This window comes from Trichosurus vulpecula, chromosome 5, assembly GCF_011100635.1.
Source record: "Trichosurus vulpecula isolate mTriVul1 chromosome 5, mTriVul1.pri, whole genome shotgun sequence".
NCBI lineage: Eukaryota > Metazoa > Chordata > Mammalia > Diprotodontia > Phalangeridae > Trichosurus > Trichosurus vulpecula.
This window is the reverse complement of record NC_050577.1, coordinates 309,298,484-309,316,763: the sequence shown is the minus strand read 5'-3', so window position 1 is coordinate 309,316,763 and position 18,280 is coordinate 309,298,484. Positions and strand designations below refer to the sequence as shown.

Here is an 18,280-nt window from a genome sequence, read left to right as displayed (position 1 = left end):
GATTTTGTGTGTGGGGGTTATATTAGATGGCTGCTGGAACCCCTTCCCACTCTCAAATTATGAGCTTCTTTATAATAAGTCAAGGCTTCTGTAATCCTAATGCACTTAGCCCAGTGCTGGGCACACAGTGGGCACTACATAAATGCTTATTCCCATGACACAAATACATCTGGAGCAGACAATGAGCCCATCTTTGTCACTCTGAAATGTCCACATGCCTGGAAAATATCTGAAAACCATCCCCAGTGTTGGCGAGTACAGCCAGCAATTACCTATTGATGGCCAAAAGCTTCTTGCGTGCTTCCTCCAGCTGGCCCTGCGCCTGCTCGATGTCAGTGTTCTGCGTGACACACATATCCTTCAGCTGCTGCCGCTGTGCCATGAGATCATCCACGACCTGTAGGCAGCTTTCTTCCACCTGCATGGAGAAAAGGCCTCAGTCCTGCATTCTGTCTTGTCCCCAGCCCATCCACACAACCATCACCCCAGCCCGAAGTGAGAAGTTGGAGCTCAAGGTGCAGGCCCTCCAGAACCATGAATCTAAAAGACTTGGGTTGGGGCTGGGGGTTGTGCCTGGTCTGGCCAGCCCTCCAGTGTAACTCCTAGGGAGGGAAAGTCTTTCCCCAGACACCCACCAGCATCTCCTCTGTCACTTTCACTCCGAGTGATCTGGGACACCAAAGGGACAGTGAAGTGACAATCCAGGGCTTGAACTGACCCCAAGGCTTTCTCATTCCACCACCCAGCCACTGCACTGCCACATCTGTCTGGCATCTGCAGTGTCCTCTCTGGTCTCCCTTCCCCCTTCACACAACTGCCAAAGTGGTTTTCCCAAGTCTGGTCATGTCATTCCCATGCTCAACCAACCCTTGTGGCTCCCTATTACCTCTAAGGTCAATTGGTCCATGTTGATTTCCTCAACACTTACTCCTCTGACTGGCACTTCAAGCCCTTTGGGGCCTGGCGCCAGCCCACCTTTCTAACCTTGTCATATATGACCCCCTCCCTAAATGCTTTGGCCTTCCTGCTGCTGCTCATGTAGGAGACTCCCCCTCCCACCTCTGTGCCTTAGCACAGACAGACCCGTGCTCAAAATGCATCCTCTTCTGGCCCCCAGCTTCCTTAACGGCTCAGACTGAATGGCCACCCACTTGCTGGAGCTGTCCCCCGCCCTCCGCCCCCCTCCCTGTGAATCATCTCAAGTTTATTATGCATTAATATCACACAGCTCTTTACATGTCTTTAGATCATGCCAGCCATCTTCCACATCACAGAAGCTTCCTGAGGGCAGGGACTGTTCAATTTTTATCTTTGTAATTCTAGTGCCTGGGGCCAGCTGGAGGGGACTGGCTGGGGATCCTCAGAGGCTTGTGAGCCCAAAAGGAAGCCCATGTGGTCTCTGCCAGGCAGCACTCCCCTGAAGAGACCAACAGCGCTACCTACCCCTCTGGGGGAGTGCCCACTGGGGCCACACAGAAGACTTGGGAAAGATGCCCCAGCTCTCCTAAAGGGTCTGAAGGGCAGACGTGGGGACCCCACAGGGCTGGGGCAACAGGTGGAAGAAGGCAGGAAAGACCACTGAAGACCTGGTGGAACGGACACCTGTTACCAAGGAGGGTCGGACTGTACTGGGATACCCCCGAGGGCGGGTCTCTAAGCAGAGGCTGGGCATTTTGGTTCAAGGATGGGCTAGCCGAGGTAGCCCAGGAGGCTGCTGCAATTCTGGGCCCTTCCCAAAGAGTTCCAAGCCCCCTCCCCCCCTTTCCAAGGTAGCGCAGGGTTACCTCCTTCAGACTCTCGATCTCACTGGAGTCTTTGAGGATGGCTTCTTTTAGCGCAGAAACCTTATTTGTTTTCTTCTTCAGTTGGTTGTGGCTATATTCAAGCTGAATGTTTAATCGAGTTTTCAGTTTCTCAAACTCGAGCCTAGGAAAACAAAGCAGGGGTACCTTGTAACCACCTCCCACTCCTCAGACAACGGCCCCTGCTGTGGTCTCATCCCCACCGCTGATCCCATTGACCCCTCCTGTGTGAAGGGCGCTGACTCATTCTGACCGGGTGCTCTTGGGCTTGCTGCTACCCCCTGGGGTCCTTCCAGAAGCTCTGGGAGGGCATCATCTTAGCTTGACACCCCAAGTATCTGAGGCAGGGTGCACAGTGCCGCCCACCCCATCCACTAGGCAGTCCCAGCTTCCAGGAAGAACGCAAAGACCCAAAAAGCCCCGAGGGGATTATGGAATCAAGAGTAACTGAGGAGGGAGGGGGCACTTCCTGCTAGAAGCCTGCATGGCTCTCCAGTGGCACAGGAGTTCAGAGACAGAAATGAGTAGCAAGGCTAGAGGAAGCACTGAGAGTCAGGCCTGACTGTGAGGGAAAGCCACCTAGGAGGGCAGGCTGGGGTCACCTCACGTCAGGGCAGAGAGTCTGGCTTTTATCTGAGGGACAGGAGTCACCAGAAGCTTCTGAGCAGGGAGACAAATGGTGACCTGTGGCTGTAAGTGAGATGTCTGGGAGGAAGGGGGCCCAATGAGGCCAGGGCAGAAATCTGGGGGACACTAAAGTCTCCCTGGAGAAAGGGGAACCGATGCCAGGCAAATTAGGTGTAAGGGATAAGGAAGAGGCCTTGCCAACGCCCACCCTCTGCTGCAGCACTGCTCTTCACGTACAGTTAAGCTGCTCACTCGAGCCCACTCCCAATCTGCTCACCAGGCCCACCCTCTGCTGCTTCACTGCTCCTCACGTGCAGCTTCATGGTGGGCTGGCCCGCTCCCAATCTGCTCTTCAAGCTCACCAGGGCCCTATTTCACATCCTACCAGAGCCTGAGGCCATTCCCCCAGCTCTTGCTGTCTTATCCCTTCCCTGCCTCCCCTGGGCACATGCCCCCTGGCTCACATCCCCTCCAGGCCCTATTCTCCAGCAAAATGCCCCCACTACCTGGTCCACTCTCTCCCTGTCCACTGGCTCCTGCCCAATTTTCCCCCATCCTGAAAAACCCCTCACTGACTGGATGCCTCCATTTCTTCTTCCTGTATCTGCCAAACTGCTGCTAACAACTGGGCAGCTTGATGCTGCCCTTTCCCTACTCTCCTTGTCTTCCTGACCCTTGACAGATGGCTTCAGGCCTCACCATCAACCCTAAGTGACCAGCTTCTTCCTTCTGGACATCCTGCATCTTCCCCCTCCATGAACTGGTCCTGGCCCCCTTCCCTTTGCTCCAATGCTTTCTCACCTGGTGACCTCAGTGGCGGTCCTGGGTTCAATGACCACCTCACTCTCTCCCGAGGCCCATCCCTACACACTTGATGTGGCACAGCCAGTTGGCATATTGAGAGCAACGCATGGAGATGGGCCTGCTCCCACTCCCCAGCTGCCCAGGGTCACAGCCTTGGCGGTGGGGGTTACTCACCCCCTCAGACTACGGGGCAGCCCTGTCCCAATACCTCTCCAGTCCCCCTGCCCCCACAATTCAGGCCCCTTTGACCTCTTGCCCAGAGTCCAAGGAATGCCTCTTATTTCACCTCCCTGGTCCCCCCCTCCCCAAAGCCACCAAAGAAGTTTTCCTCAAGTACGTGTCTGAACATGCCATCTCACTTGCCCCTCGAGAGACTCTGGAGGACAGCCCACAGCTTGACAAGCAGGAGCAGTGTAACATGGTGGGCAGAGAGCTGCCCATGTGGCAGCTGGCCTAAGAGCCAGCAAGAGCCAGATCCCAGTCCTCCTGCCCCATGCTGGCAGCGTAACCTGACTTCACAGTGCGTCAGGCAGCCGTGTCAGCATGGAAGCTGCAGAGAAGGCGCCAGTGCCCACCCCGGAGGTCCTGGTCCCGTCTTCCTCCCTCCGCAGTCCACAGGCTGTGCCTCTGCCCCTCTTCCTTGCTCCTTCTTGGCCCTATCTACGATCTGGCTTCCCACCTCTACATCCCACCTGAATGGCCCTCTCCAGGGTGACCAGGAGCCTCTTGTGGTCTCTTCTCACTGCCCTTCCTCCCCCTTCTCTTCAGCACTTTGCTGGTTCTCTCCCCTCCTTCCTAGGCTCCATTCCTGGGTCTCTGGGTCATGGTCCCTGACCAGGGCTGTCCTTCAAGGCTCTGGCCTGGGCCTCCTCCAGCTTCTTTTACTTGGTGATCTCATCAGCTCCTGTGGATTCTCACTTCTCCTGACCTCCAGTCTCCTACTGCCCTTCTGACATCTTGAACTCATCATGTCCCAAACACAGCACACTCCCCTCTCCCCTTCCTCTCATAATACTGTCCAAGGCTGTCCCATCGTCCTCCAGATCGAGTCCCTGCTGGAGGCCAGCCTCTCCACTCAGTGTCACAGCAACTCTCCAAAAGCTCCTTAGCCATGACACACAGGTCTGGCCTCCAAAGTTCGCCGCCCCCCCCCCCCGGCCAGCCTTTTCCTGTCCACGCCCTCATCACTGCGCCACCCCCAAACCAGTCCTATGACAGGGCAGTACCTCCATCTCCACACTCCAGGCATTTTCTCCAGCTGCTCTTCCATACCTGTACTTCTCTCCCACCTCATTTCTGCCTCCTGGCTTTCCTCTAGTCTCAGCTAAAATCCCACTGACCGCAGGAAGCCTTTCTCAATCACTGATGATTACGTCCAGTTTGGCGTGTGAATATCTTACTAATACATAGTTGCTATGTGATATCCTGCCCATTAGCACTGGAGCTCCTCAAGCATAAGGATGTCTTCTGCCTCTTTGCATCCCCCCATGTGCTCAGTACAGGGCCTAGCATACAATTGCTACTCAATCTATGCTCCTTGCCTTCCCCTATCCTACGGCATTTCCAGTCTTCACCATCTGGCCCCTTTCTACCTCTCACGCTCTCACTGTTCACGATTGTGCTTGGAGCAAAGGGTGGAAGCCTGAGAGACAGAGACCTCAGCATGACAGAAGGACAAACTTCCTGATGGTTCTAGCTCTCCCAAAGGGCAGATGGCTTCAGAGAGAGGCTGGGCCCTTGAATCTCGTAGTAAGGGAGTGAGGAGTCAAGCTTCATGTTCATCCCTGCCCACCACCCAAAGGCCATCCCTCCTCACATCAGCTGGGGTGAGGATGGATTTGGTTCCATGACTTCCTCCTGCGCCACATTGTTCTTTATACTTTGTCAAGTGTTTTCCTTATAAGGATCCTCTGAGGAAGGGGTGTCAACACCACCATCGCTCAGAGAGGGTCAGGGCCTTGCTGCCACTAAGAGAACTTAGGCATGACCCGGGGTGACCTGAACCAAGGAATCCGAAATCTCCGGTGTATTGGTAATTAAGGTGGGACTTTTTTTTTTTATTGCTTTCTCTTTTAGAAATGCTAAAGTAATCAAAGGCCTTTGATTAAGCCTTACTAGGGGCAAAGCCCCAGGCCCACACCCTTTGGCTGATTAGGTGTGAATCTTTCCCCCTGAACAGGGTATAAAAACCCAAAGGTTGGCACTTTTGTCAGGGGGCTCTTACTCATGGAGGAATGTTGATGTGGAGACTCTGGGAAGCCATTGTTAAGAGCCCTCTGGCTTTGAAGAAACGCAGATGATTTGTTTGGGGGCTCTCACTCACTGGAAGAGTGATGTGGGACTCTAGGCAAGCTGTAGCAACCGCCCCCTGGCTTTGCTAACCCAGACCCATTGGTTCTTTGGTGACTATGAATTGTGATTTGGTCTGTTTACGTTGTATATGTTTGTAATTTGTTTGTATTTGCTCTGAAGTTCAGGTTGCTGGCTTTTCCTCCTGAACTAAGTGAATGATATTAGTATGTTAGATTAAAGTGAGACTGTTAACCCCTTAACGTTACTTTCCTCAGTAAAGCAGATCAAAGAACCTGTGTTAGTGGCCTTCTGTATGCTGGTTGTTGTTGGTTTTACAAAGCCTCAGTAGCTACTAGCCAGAATGTTGCTACACCCCTGCCACACACGGCTCCTGCTAAAGGGATTTATGCGAAAAGTAAGGGCTGAGTGAAAAGGGTACCTCTTCTTGTCGATTTCTTGCTGCTGTTTCACATGCTGGTTTTCATATTCACGGATATTTTCTACACCAATTTCTTCACAGAAGTCATGGAAAATTTCATCTTCCACCTTAAATAATTTGAATACAATTCAGGCGGATAATTCATTGTGTATCACTAAAATAGAAGCAGTTTCAATGAACGATTTCACTCACTCTTCCTTTAATTTCATGACATCTGCTCAGCCCGTTCTGAATAAGGATGAAAGAACAGTGTCTGGGCTGACCCTAAAGGCTTTCATGATAACACTAACAAGAAGGGCGGCAGAGGGCCTGGGCCTGTGACTTTACTGGCCCAGGAAACTTGGAGGGGAAAAAGCATGAATGTGGGCTGGCCCTTCTCTGCTACTTCCTATCATCCCAGAGATGCCGAGCACATGAGAAAGTTAGGTGACCTGCCCAGGTCACACGGTATTTCAGGTCTTGGGGCATCGAGGCTATTCTGGAACACTGACTTCTCATTAATTACATTATGCTCTTTTCTTCCAAGACTTAGAGTGGGACACCAACAGTGACAGTTACATCTGTCTTCCCACCAGAAGGCCTTTCTTAGATTATCTTCTCTCCTACCACTGGAACATGGGGGAACAAAGCAGAGCCCTGCAATGGCCTCATTTTGCACCCTGAGGCTCGCACACTCTGTAGGGCTGCCAGCCTCCCCACTAGAATGGAACCCCCTCGAGGACAGGAATGGTCTCTAACACCTAACACAGTGTCTGGCTGCCAGCAGGCGCTCAGTAAGTGCTGGCTGGGGGGCAGATTACTTTCCTCATCCAACGCCATTTCCCCAATACCACAGAAATGAACCAGCATCTTTGCTATCCCATCCTGTACAGAAGACTCATCACCTTATCTATCCTTTCTTGAAAACTGGTGATTTCCCGCGCTCTTTCCTCGATGCCATCACTCAGCATTGCGTACTGTGATTCAATATTCAGTAATTCACTTTGCAGCTGGGATTGTTCCTAATTGTGAGGAAGAAGATGGTTTTGACACAGCCCTCAAAGGCTCCATGTTTCCTACATTGTGTGTAACACACCTGAGCAGCACAGGGTCTTATAAAGGGAGTGAGCAACCACAAGCAGGGAAGCCGATTCAGTTCCGACTGCCAAGGGGTCCTGGGCAGGGAGGGCGGTCCATTAGACGGAAATGGCCAAACGATCATGCTGTCATCAGATAAGGCAATTTAAGTCAAGGTTTTCAAGTCTATAAAAATACCATGAGGTATTGTGCCCATTACTAAATGCAACACTAGCATGATACTGTCAGTTGTTGAGATGACTGCTTTGAATGAGACCTGTGACTAAACATCTAAGCTGGACAAAGCCTAAGAACACAGTTGGTCCCCAGGATATCAGGGCTCCGAGGGAGCTGGAAACCACTTCATCCAAAGGCCCATGGCACAAAGAAGCCCAAGGAGGCACTGCCTTGCTCCAGGGTCTGCGGCCCCTTGGACTCTGAACCAGTGTTCACTCTCAATGACAGTGGATGGTGAGCTAGCTCCACAGAATCTGGCCATGATGGGTCTGGAGGTTCAGTTCTACAAATGTAACCTGGGTCCAAGCCTAGTGACTACACTAAGACTCTCCTCAGTCGGGGACAGAATGATGACCCAACAGTCATGGGGCAGTGGCCACAGCTCTTTCTGGCTTCTAGCTCCTAGAGGAGGGAGCAGCACCTGGTGTGGGGCTCCCTGGGTGGGAAGCGGGCACCTCTGGCATGTCCCAAGTACCCATTTGCCTCCCCAGAGACCCAGGTGAATTTCTCCTGGGGTGAGATGAGGGTCTCTCTCTCTGGAACTAAACTATCTCCTTTGCAGTGGAACAGCCCATTCATTGTGCTTACTAGCTGGTACATTATATAACTGTGTCTGATTTCTGTCTGGCACTAGCCTGGCTGAATGAGTGATGCAGTATTATGCCTCTGGATACAGCCTGGGCTAAGGGTTAGTGACTAGAAAAGTCACTCTCCCAAGGAGTGTCAGATAGAGGATTCTAATCTGGTATTCATTCCCTAAGGGGAGGAGGAAGGGCCAGCCTTGTGGTCCCCACATGCAGCTCCCTCCAGACAGGAATCGGAGCCTTCCTTGGAGAGGAGTGAGTAATCAACCCAAGTTGATGTCCACAAGCCCTATATGTGTGACACCCCCCTCAACTAAATAGGAATTCATTTTGTAAGCCAATTAAAAGCTCAACTCAGTACGTGCCTCATTCCCTACACTTTGTCCCGACTCAGTTTACCACCAATCATTTTCAAAAAGAGCTGCCTAAATGATGCTTTACATAAACTCTAAAATGAGGCGGGGGTGAGGGTTCCCGAGTTCTGTCCTGGTCAGGCCAGACCTAGAAGCCTGCGTCCAGTTCTGAGGTAACAAGAGCACCAAGCCACAATCAGCTTCAAGAGCTGGGTCTAGTGGTCCCGGAGAGAAGCACCTGGAGAGCTGCCTTGGGGAAAGGGATCAGACCCATTGGGCAGGGTCTGCCTCAGAGCCCAATGTCTGACTATTACAGTAGCACAGACAGGAGCCGTCCAAGGATGCTGGGAGTTACCCAGCCTCGATAGGCTGCCTAGAGGGGCAGCAAAAGGGAATTCCTGTTCAGGTAGAGTTCTGTGATTTTTTTCTGTTCGGAATCTATGAGAAAACAAGCTCAACTCATTGAAAAACTCTGAATGTCTTCTGTCTCTTTACCTTGTGAAAACCAGCCAGGTACTTCTTTTTAATTATCTCTAGTTCATTCTGAGAATATTTGAGTCGGGTGTGAGTACCTTGTACCAAAGCCTGTATTTGTTTCAAATCTGTTTCTTTGCGTCGGATTTTCATTAAGTCCTAGAAAAGAGAAATATTGATTAAAAAAATCATCTTATATTTTGTAGTGCTTTGTTCAATGTGTGTTTCACACACCTCAACTGCCATTAAACACACACACATGTGCCCCAACCCTTACCTCTCTAGTCCCCCCTGCCTCCATGGGAGCCCAAGTCACTCCACCGGCTGAAAAGGCATCACCCTAAGCTCCTCTATGTCCTGTGTGCCAAGGAGGCCTCACGTGAAGGCCCACCACACTGCAGCACTCCTGCCCCCCATGGAGCCAGCCCTGGGTCACCCATAATGTTCCATGGAAAAGCCCTTCCTGGAACGAGCACACCCACCTTTAACTCACTGATGAGCTGGGTTTGTCTTTCCTTCAGTTTGTTGATTTCCTTCTCATCCCAGCGCTGTGCTTTGAGTTTTAAGTCACTCGACCCTCCAGAGATGACTCCAGATTTTGAAAACAGCGTTCCATCAAGAGCTACTGTCTGTAAATGCAAACACATTTTAGCTGTGAGTTGTCTCAACACATAAATGTTCCTACAGAAAATGTGGAGAGACAGCCCAGGGTGACCGGCTGGCCTTCAGAAGATGAGAAAAGGGGCACGGGAGGACGAGGTGGCCTCTTACCCCAAGTTCAATAGAAAAGGAAGGAGCGAGCTGGATTCAGGGGGCACATTCAAGACCAGCGAGACCCACTCTGAATGCCTTTTCTTTTCCTACCCACGCAACTCTGACCTTGGACACTTTACAGATATGTGAACAGTGTCACAAAGACGACTGAAATCCCTGCAGGATGCTGACCACATCTGCCATCTGGCTAGCGAGAGGCCAAGCCAGCTCTCACCTCTCTGGGGGGTGGCATGTCACGATGCCCAGGTGTGGACAGGACACAGAATAACTGTGGTTTGTGTTAGGTCTAGACCCTTCATGTCATCAGTGTGGGAAACTACTCACATGAAAACTCATGTTGGTGCAGACTGGCAGCCAGCCTGGGACAGAAAGAGAGGAAGGGATAAAGAAAAAGCAAATGCTAGGACCTGATGGATGCACATGTCAACTCTATCACACATTCAGAGAGCAACCGAGTCCAATACTACCCAAATTATTTGCAATATTAAGAAAACAGGGTACTCTTCTAATAGCTTTCTGAGATACATATGGTCTGAATACAGAAGCCAGGGAGAGACAAAGGAGGAAAACTACAGAGTAACAGTTCTAATGAACAGTCACAAACTAATTTAAATAAAATACCAGCAAGTAAGCTACAACAGCAACGTTAGCAAGATCATACGTTATGACTATGTTCCAAGAATGCAGGGTTAATTCAACATAAGGAAGACTGTGTAATCAACCATATTAGTAGTAAAAAAACCCAAACAAACCCAAATGATTACATGAATAAATTCTGAAAGAACTTTAGTCAAAGCTCAACAGCCCTTTTTATTGCAATAATGATAGGGAAAAATAGACCTTTCTTCAACATAGTAAATAGTATTTACCTAAATCTAAGAGCAAATGTCATATGCAATGCAGAAAGAGGCCTTTCCAATAAAGTGAGGATGCCTACCATCACCATCACTATTTAAGATGGTGCTTAAAATGATACCTCTAGCAATAAGACAGTGAAAAGAAGTAATGAGAATAAACACAGGCAAAGCAGAAATAAAATTATTGCTTTTTGCAAAGAATGAAAGTGTACTTAGAAAATTCTAGAGTCAACTAAAAATTAAATGAAATAATCAACAAGTTTATCAAATTTGCAGGATGTGAAATAAATTATTAGCATCCCTACATACAATCAACAAAATTGAACAGAAGAGCTAGAAAGAGAAATTCTATTCCAAATACGTGCAGAAGCTATACAATATCTGAAAGCTTATCTACCAACATTCCAACTAGAAAACACCCTTTGCAGAAATAAAGTCCAACTAAACAAATGATTAAGTGCTCGTGGTTAAGCTGAGACAACACGGAAGGAATGACAATACTACCTAATGTCACTCATTGGCTTGTACCAATCAGACCCCCAAAAGCATATTTGCTAGACCTGGGAAAATAACAGCCAAGCTGCCGCCGAGAAACACATGGGTCAGCAATCTTCAGGGTGACAACGTAAAACGGACAGCCCTGGCTTTGAAAAGAGGCAGCAGAAAGCAGCAAACACGCAGAGGCTTCCTGTCCAGAGAACTCCACAACGCCAGGCGAGGACAAGAAGCAGTCTGGAGTGTCACACACCCAGACGAACTTCAAACACACATGACTTAATTTTAAAACATCACATCATAGACACACTAGGAGTAAGGAAGAAATCATACCTGTCAGACCGGCAACAAAAACAAAAGAGGATCAGGACCAATGTTGGAAGGAAAACAGTCCACTCCTGCCTGCTGGTAGAGCTGGGAATAGGTCCGGATGCTCTGGATAGCAATTTGGTAGCTGTGCCCCAAACATTACTAAAATGTGTGTACCTTGGGCCCAGATACACCCCCAAGAAACCAAGGAAAGGAGGCAAGGCACTCTGAAAACAAAAATATCTCTAGCGGTTCTTTTCATGGTAGTCCCAAAGTGGAAGCTAAGCGGGCATCCTCCTTTTGGGGAATGGACGGCTTGACAGATTGTGGCCTCGGCAGGTGACTGAATGGGCCCATGCCGTAACAGATGCAGGAGCCAGTGTTCTGATTTGCAGGCCAGGGATCTTCTTACCTGGCCATTCATCCCATCCTGAAGTCACAGAATGGGATAGAGGCTACTGTTTTCCTAACACTGAACCGACTTTGCATTTCCAGCACGAATCTGACATGGTCAAGGTGTAAAAGATCTTTGTTGCCACGTTGCTGTGTCCTTTTCACTAACGGTTTATTTAAAAGCTTGGGGTGAATATTTACTGAGTATACTGGCAAGTTTTCTTTCTGTTTTGCTCTTCCCTGGTTGGGTCTCAATCCTGCATGTGTACCAAAGAAGGAATTTGGTAGGCTCTCTTCTTTTCCTAATTTTTCAAATAGTTTGTTAATGCTGGAATGCCTGCTAGAAATACTCTATAAATCCATTTGGTCCTAGGGTCTTTTTTCCCTTTGGGAATTCATTTATGGTTTAATTTCTCTACCAGGTTGTTTAGATTCTTTCTTGTTTTGTTATTGTTTGATATTTTTACAGTCATTCATCAACTTCATTTAAATTGTCAACAGGTAAAATAGCTTCTAATTTCCTTCATTTCTTCATTTGTTGTAAATTACCCTTTTTCATTTTTGTTTTTCTTTTTTTTGGAAGGGGGGCAGGGCAATTGGGGTTAAGTGACTTGCCCAAGGTCACACAGCTAGTACATGTGTCAAGTGTCTGAGGCTCGATTTGAACTCAGGTCCTCCGGACTCCAGGGCCAGTGCTTTACTCACTATGCCACCTAGCTTCCCCAGCCTCCTTTTTCATTTTTGATGCAGGTAATTTGGTACCTCCTCCCTTTTAAAATAAATTAGACTAATCTATGTTCTATTTCATTGATTTTTCAAAAAACAGCTCCTGGTTTTATTTATCAAATCAATGTTTTGCTTTGTTTTCTTTCAATTTTGTTAATCTTTTCTTTGATTTTCAGAATTACTATTTTTTAGGATAGATTTTTTTTTTATTTCTAGGTTTCTGGGGTTTGTTAGTTACACACCCAATTAACTGACATGTTCTTTTTCTTTTGCATTGAAAGTGTTTAGAGATAGAAATTTCCCCCCACCCAGGGCTGGTTTGGCTGCATCACAAAAGTTTTGGTTTGCTGTCTCCCGGTGTCACTTTCTTGGATGAAATTCTCTACTGTGTTTATGATATGATCCTTGACCTACCAATTCTTCAGGACTATGTTACTTAGTCTCCAATTAATTCTAAAGCTTTCTTCAAAGGCCCTTTAACGAACAGAATTTTTGTTGTGTTGTGGTTGTAAAGGGTATGTTTGATATTTTTGTTTTTCTGCACATATCTGTGAGATTTTTTATGCAATGATCCCTGGTTAAGGCTGTAGAGGTGACCTGATAATCTTTTCTGTTCTTATCCTAGCTAACCTTTCTAAATTCTATCCAGTGTGTTTACTCCTTGTTTAGATTTTGGTTACACTGGTCTAGGCTTGAGAGGTGAACATCACAGTTTTCCTATTTTCCCCTAGAGATCAGTTTACTTTTCTCTTTTGTACTGAGATGCCACACCACTGGGTGCAGGTGTATTAAAGTGTTGATCAGAAGTCACTGTCAGGAAGACCCCAGTTCAAATCCAGCCTCAAATACTAACTGTGTGTTGCAATAATGTGGCTAGCAGCTGCTGTGGGGGTGAAAAACCAACACAAGCCCAACAAGAAGAATGCTGCAAGCCCAGGTCCTTTTGATCTGCTTTACCAAGGAAAGCAACATTAAGGGGCTAACAATTTTATTTCAATCCAACATACAAATATCATTCACTCAGCTCAGGGGTTAAAGCCAGTACCCTGAACTTCAGAGCAAATACAAACAGAGCAGATAAGCACGAATCAACAGATTTCTGTCTGACAAAATCACAATATACAGTTACCAGAGAAGCATCAACATCAAAGCTGGGGAGCTATTGACAATGGCTGGCCTAGAGTCACGCACCACTCCTGCTGTGGCTCAGAGCACCGAGAGAGAAAGCCAACCTCTGTGTTTATATATCTTGTTCAGGGTCAAAAGAGAGTCACACATGTGACTCATCCAAGTGACCTAAAATCGTCACAAAAATGCAACTTAAACCCATGTGGTCTAAAAGCCTCTGATGCCACAAACATGTCATTCAAACCCATGTAAACTAGGCTTTCCCCCAAGGCAAGGAGGTTATCAAGGTCTCCTAATTTAATCAAGAAAAAAGGCCAAACTTTTCAAAGGCACTAGGTTGAATAATTGCTAAGAGCCCATCTTGATTCCCAATACACTGTGTGATCCCAAGTGAGTCACTTAACCTCTATTTTCCTTGAGATAACAACAGCACCTACCTGGTTGGATGTGTGAGGATCAAATGAGATAAAATCTGTGAAGAGCTTAGTTCAGTGCCTGGTGCACAGTAGGTACTCAATGCTAAAGAAGCTTGTACTTTCCCCCTTTCCCTCCACAAGGTTACACAGAACTTAGCAGCCTATAAATACGTATTTAGCTCTCCACTACACAGCAGAAAGCTTGAAATATGACATCCCCGAAGGGAAAATAATCAGGCTGACCACCAAGAATAACTTACCCAGCAAAAGTGAATATAAAACAGGCCTGAAAAAGAAAATGCCCGATGACAAGACCCGATCTGAGAAGAACTCTGAAATACAAACACAGGAGTCCAGAGAATCAAAAAAGTAACTATCTGTGGGCAATCATAAGGGATGAAAAAGACATTTCAGCCTAAAAGCCAAGAGGAAGAAAGGGGAGAGGGGCAGGATGTCAGGTACTCCCAGGGCTTCAACCTGACCACTTAGTCATGGCACGGTGAAGTGCCTCTTTGGGCCTAGAGCTACTGTGAAAAATGACTGAGACACTAGGGAGAGAACCAAGAAGGTTTGGGAACCTGAGATGAGTCACAAGCAAAACAAAGTGTAACTGAAAAGGGTAGATTATGAAGAGGGTTTGAGTGGAATTAGGGTAAGAATCTAAGATGAGGCTCTGGGCAAGGAAAGAGAAGAGAGGCAGGGAAGCAAGAAGAGCAAACAGGTGGCATCAGACCTGGGGTGGGGGGTGCTCCTCCCCAATCACCAGACAGGGGCAGGAAACAGGAAAAGCATCAGAGAACGAAATGTAGGGAACAAACACTTAGCTAGTGTAGCTGGGCATCGGGGTGATGTGAGCTGACCAGCTTCTAGAACGGGGGAGCAGAACCCAATGAAGCCCCTGAAGCTGAGCGACACCCACAGAGCTAACTGGGAGGCCGGAGCTTCCCCTGACATCTAAAGGGAGGGAGCAGCAATCGTGATCTCGGACAGAGCAAAGGCAAAGCCAGACTTGGTGGGACAAAGAGAGATCACCCTAGCCAACTGACATCAACACTGACTACAGAGGCGCCGATGGCACAGCATCTAGATGTTTAAAGGAAAAGCAAAATGAGCCACAGAGAAAAATGATAACAAAGGCATTTCTCCCTCTTGTTTTTATTTGGGGGGGGGCAGGGCAATTGGGGTTAAGTGACTTGCCCAAAGTCATACAGTTAGAAAGCGTGTCAAGTATCTGAGGTCAGATTTGAACTCAGGTCCTCCTGACTCCAGGGCCAGTGCTCTACTCACTGCGCCACCTAGCTGCCCCAATAATGGCATTTCTATCCCTGGCACAGCCCTGGGAGGCAAGTGGTGCCATTGGACCCACTGTACAGGTGTGGAGGCTGAGGAGAAGAGAGGTGAAGCGACTTGCCAGTGAGGGCCTGAGGCAAGACTTCCTGACCCTTGGTCTATGCCCTGGTAGCTGCCTCCACCTCTGCCTTCTCCTCTTCCTGTAACACCCAGGAAGTCACGCCCGCAGCTACCCAGAGCCACCTACACGCACGCGCGTGCACACACACCAGGACTCTGCCGGCCATGCTGACCAGACCGCTCCTGGCGGCCATCACCCTCACCTAGTGCCTTGTCGGCAGAACTCTGCTACAGCCCCTTTGGATCCTCCCGCTGAACAAACCTCCACCCAAGAAGAAGCAGGTCACACGTTCCCTCAAGTGGTAATGGAGGCTCCTTTGTCCACCCGCAGGGCAGCCTCTAACCCTGACGAGGAGCCGGCTGACCTCTGCCCTCTTTTGCCATCCCATGCTTGGGGGTATCAAGGTACAAGGGGGGGAATCCTGGTGCCAGGGGCCAATGAGGCACGAACATAAAACCGCTCCCAGAAATCCACATGAGCAGCGAAATGAAATCAGCCCCCAAAGCACAGATGTGCATACGGATGGATAGATGGGCACACACATATATGACGTCTGGGTGTAGCCCACTCCCCACTCCCAGCGGCTGGTCCCCCTCACCTTCAGCCGCTCAGGCCCATCGAAGGCCACGTGCCAGGCCTCTTCCACGGTTTCACACACGAGCCCATTGCCACACACAAACTGGATGACCTTCTTCAGCTGTGGAAGGTGGGTCTGCACAACATCTATCACCATCTTGGAGCCTTTCATCTCCCGGAGTCTTTCGTTGATGGGCTTGATCTGAAAGATGCAACAAAGAGCATGTGATGCATCCCACACCTGGCGGGCATCCTTGACTAGTCAGAGCCCTGGCAAGCGACTGCCAAGGAAAGCAAGAGCTGCGTAAGAGACAAGGTAGAAAGTAGAAGGAGAAGTTGAGACACGATCTTTCATTTTAACAAAGGCAGATAATGCCCTGTGAAGCCTCTGGGCTACAGGGTCCTGGCCCTCAGAGACCTTCTGGACCAACTCCCTTGTCTTACAGAGGAGGAAGCCGAGGGCCGGCAATCAGTAAGCATTCACTGTACCCTGTGATGTGCTGGGCTCCGTGCTACCAACTGAGGAGGCTGACGGAGGAGGTGCTGACTGACTGCTCCAGCAACTTCCATTCACCCCATCACAAGGGTAGCACACATACCCGGTCCAAATGCACGGGCTACCCCAAGGCCCAGAAACAGGTGAGGCCATGCGGGGTGCAGGGCTCAGCCAGGAGGCTGGCCGGGCCGGTGGACACAGTGTGCGGAGAGCAGGCATCTGTGGTCAGCTTCCAGTCCGTCATTTCACTCACTCCACAGCCTTGACTATTAAAGTAGCCTCCAAAACGACCTCCCTGCCTCAAGCCTCTCCCCATACGGCCAGCAGAGTGATTTTCCTAAAGCACATCACTCCTCTGGTCAATTACCTCTAGGACCAAACATAAGCTACTGTCTTTGGCATTCAAGGCTCTGCACAGCCTGGCCCCAGCCACCCTGTCCAGCCTTATTACACATTGCTCCCCTTTGTGGACACCATGGTCCAACCCAATTGGCCTTCTTATGGCTTCTTCCATCTCGCCCTTCTGCACCTTTGCTCTGGCTATCTCTCACACCTGGAATGCATGCCCTCATCACCATCCATGCCTTCTTCTACACGAAACCTTTCTTGACCCCATTTGCCAACGCCTCCCCAGGCCCCCTAAATTAGGATGTGTCTATTTTTTGTATATCTATGTACGTAAATGCTGTCTCCCCCAACAGGATGTAAGCCCCTTGAGGGAAGGCACATCATTGTTTCTGCACCCCAGGGCCTGGCACTTAGTAGGCACTTCCTGAATGTTCACTTAGGGGGTGAGTACTGTGCAAGTGGGTCTTTAAATGACCCCTGATGCTCCTCCCAAGCTCCTCCAGTCTGTGGTTCTGTGAAAGCCCTGCCCTGATGACTGGGCTGGAAGGCGGTGTGGGCATCCCTCCTTTGAGGGTATGCCAGAAGCAGCACGTTATTGTGGAAAGGTTATGTTAGCAAGAAGCTGCCACTTTAGCTTGAGTTACTAAAGATACTTACATCAAGGTAATCCAAGGCAAGGAATGTCTCAGGCTCCGCTCTTTCTTCTTTCAGGAATCGGATGCAGTCTCTTGCTGTTTTTTCCGAAACTACCACAATAGCGACCATGTACCTACCAAAGAGTTTGGTCACAGCAAGCTGGTACTTCTTATGAATGGGATGACATAAATCAAGGAGTCTGCCAAACTTAAGGAGGTCCAAAAACGAGGAGAGAAAAGCACACAAAGATTTAGCATGTGACTCAGCTTCATGGAAAAGCACAAATATATCATTTTCAAAACAACAAAAACCCCTTGACTTGGCTACAAGCGTGGACTTGCAAATGTCACCAGCATCTTGCACTTGTTCAAGTTCTCTAAATGAACACAATGAAGAGCCTCAAAAGGTGACTCCAGTCATTTCAGAAGCCAAATGTTTCAGAAACTGCCTAAAATTTAAACAAGGCAACTGAAATAAAAGCAGGTTCAGAAGAGTCCAGAAAAATCCTCCAGCTTACTGAAAATGGTCTGCCATAAGGACTGCCTTCTGGGAAATCCATGTGGAGCTTTTTATTCTTTAGGCTCAGGAAGACCCAGTGATGTGCTCCTCGTGATGAGGAGTCCCTGGGTTCTCAATGGCTATGGCAGAGTCCCTGAGCTGCTAGAAAGGCTTCAAGGACCAACCCAACAAGAGACTGGCTCTTCCAATGAGGCCACCCTGGCCAAGTTGAGAGACTCAACCCCAGGAAATTGGACACCAAAAGAGGATTATTTTTTGGCCACAGCAACTCATGAAGATTAGGAAAGGCATAAAGGGGCTGCAATCTGTACTGGTGGTTAACGAAGTCATGGGTCTTTTATGATACTCAAGTCTGACTTTATCCAAGAGACAATATGGTCTAGCGGAGAGACCCTGCCTGGGAGTCAAGCCCCAGCTCTGACCCTTCCTAGCGCCATGTGACCCTGGGAAAGTTACAAGATATCTTCAGTAAATTAGAGGGAATATGCCTCCACCTGGTGGTTGGGAGAAGGTTTGCTGGTAAGTCCT

The 18,280-nt window shown here is 48.8% G+C and overlaps 1 protein-coding gene across 2 annotated transcripts in view; it reads right to left on the bottom strand.

Moving 5' to 3' along the window:
- SMC1B (structural maintenance of chromosomes 1B) overlaps window positions 1–18,280 on the bottom strand; it is a 51,644-nt gene that overhangs the window by 19,061 nt on the left and 14,303 nt on the right. For both annotated transcript variants that reach the window (XM_036759154.1, XM_036759155.1), the window contains exons 10-17: window positions 17,255–17,440; window positions 15,776–15,955; window positions 9,151–9,297; window positions 8,690–8,827; window positions 6,849–6,965; window positions 5,965–6,071; window positions 1,785–1,926; window positions 273–418 (exon numbers count right to left, since the gene is read on the bottom strand). In XM_036759154.1, coding sequence (XP_036615049.1) covers window positions 273–418; window positions 1,785–1,926; window positions 5,965–6,071; window positions 6,849–6,965; window positions 8,690–8,827; window positions 9,151–9,297; window positions 15,776–15,955; window positions 17,255–17,440 — 1,163 coding nt within the window. The remainder of the gene's footprint in view (window positions 1–272; window positions 419–1,784; window positions 1,927–5,964; window positions 6,072–6,848; window positions 6,966–8,689; window positions 8,828–9,150; window positions 9,298–15,775; window positions 15,956–17,254; window positions 17,441–18,280) is intronic.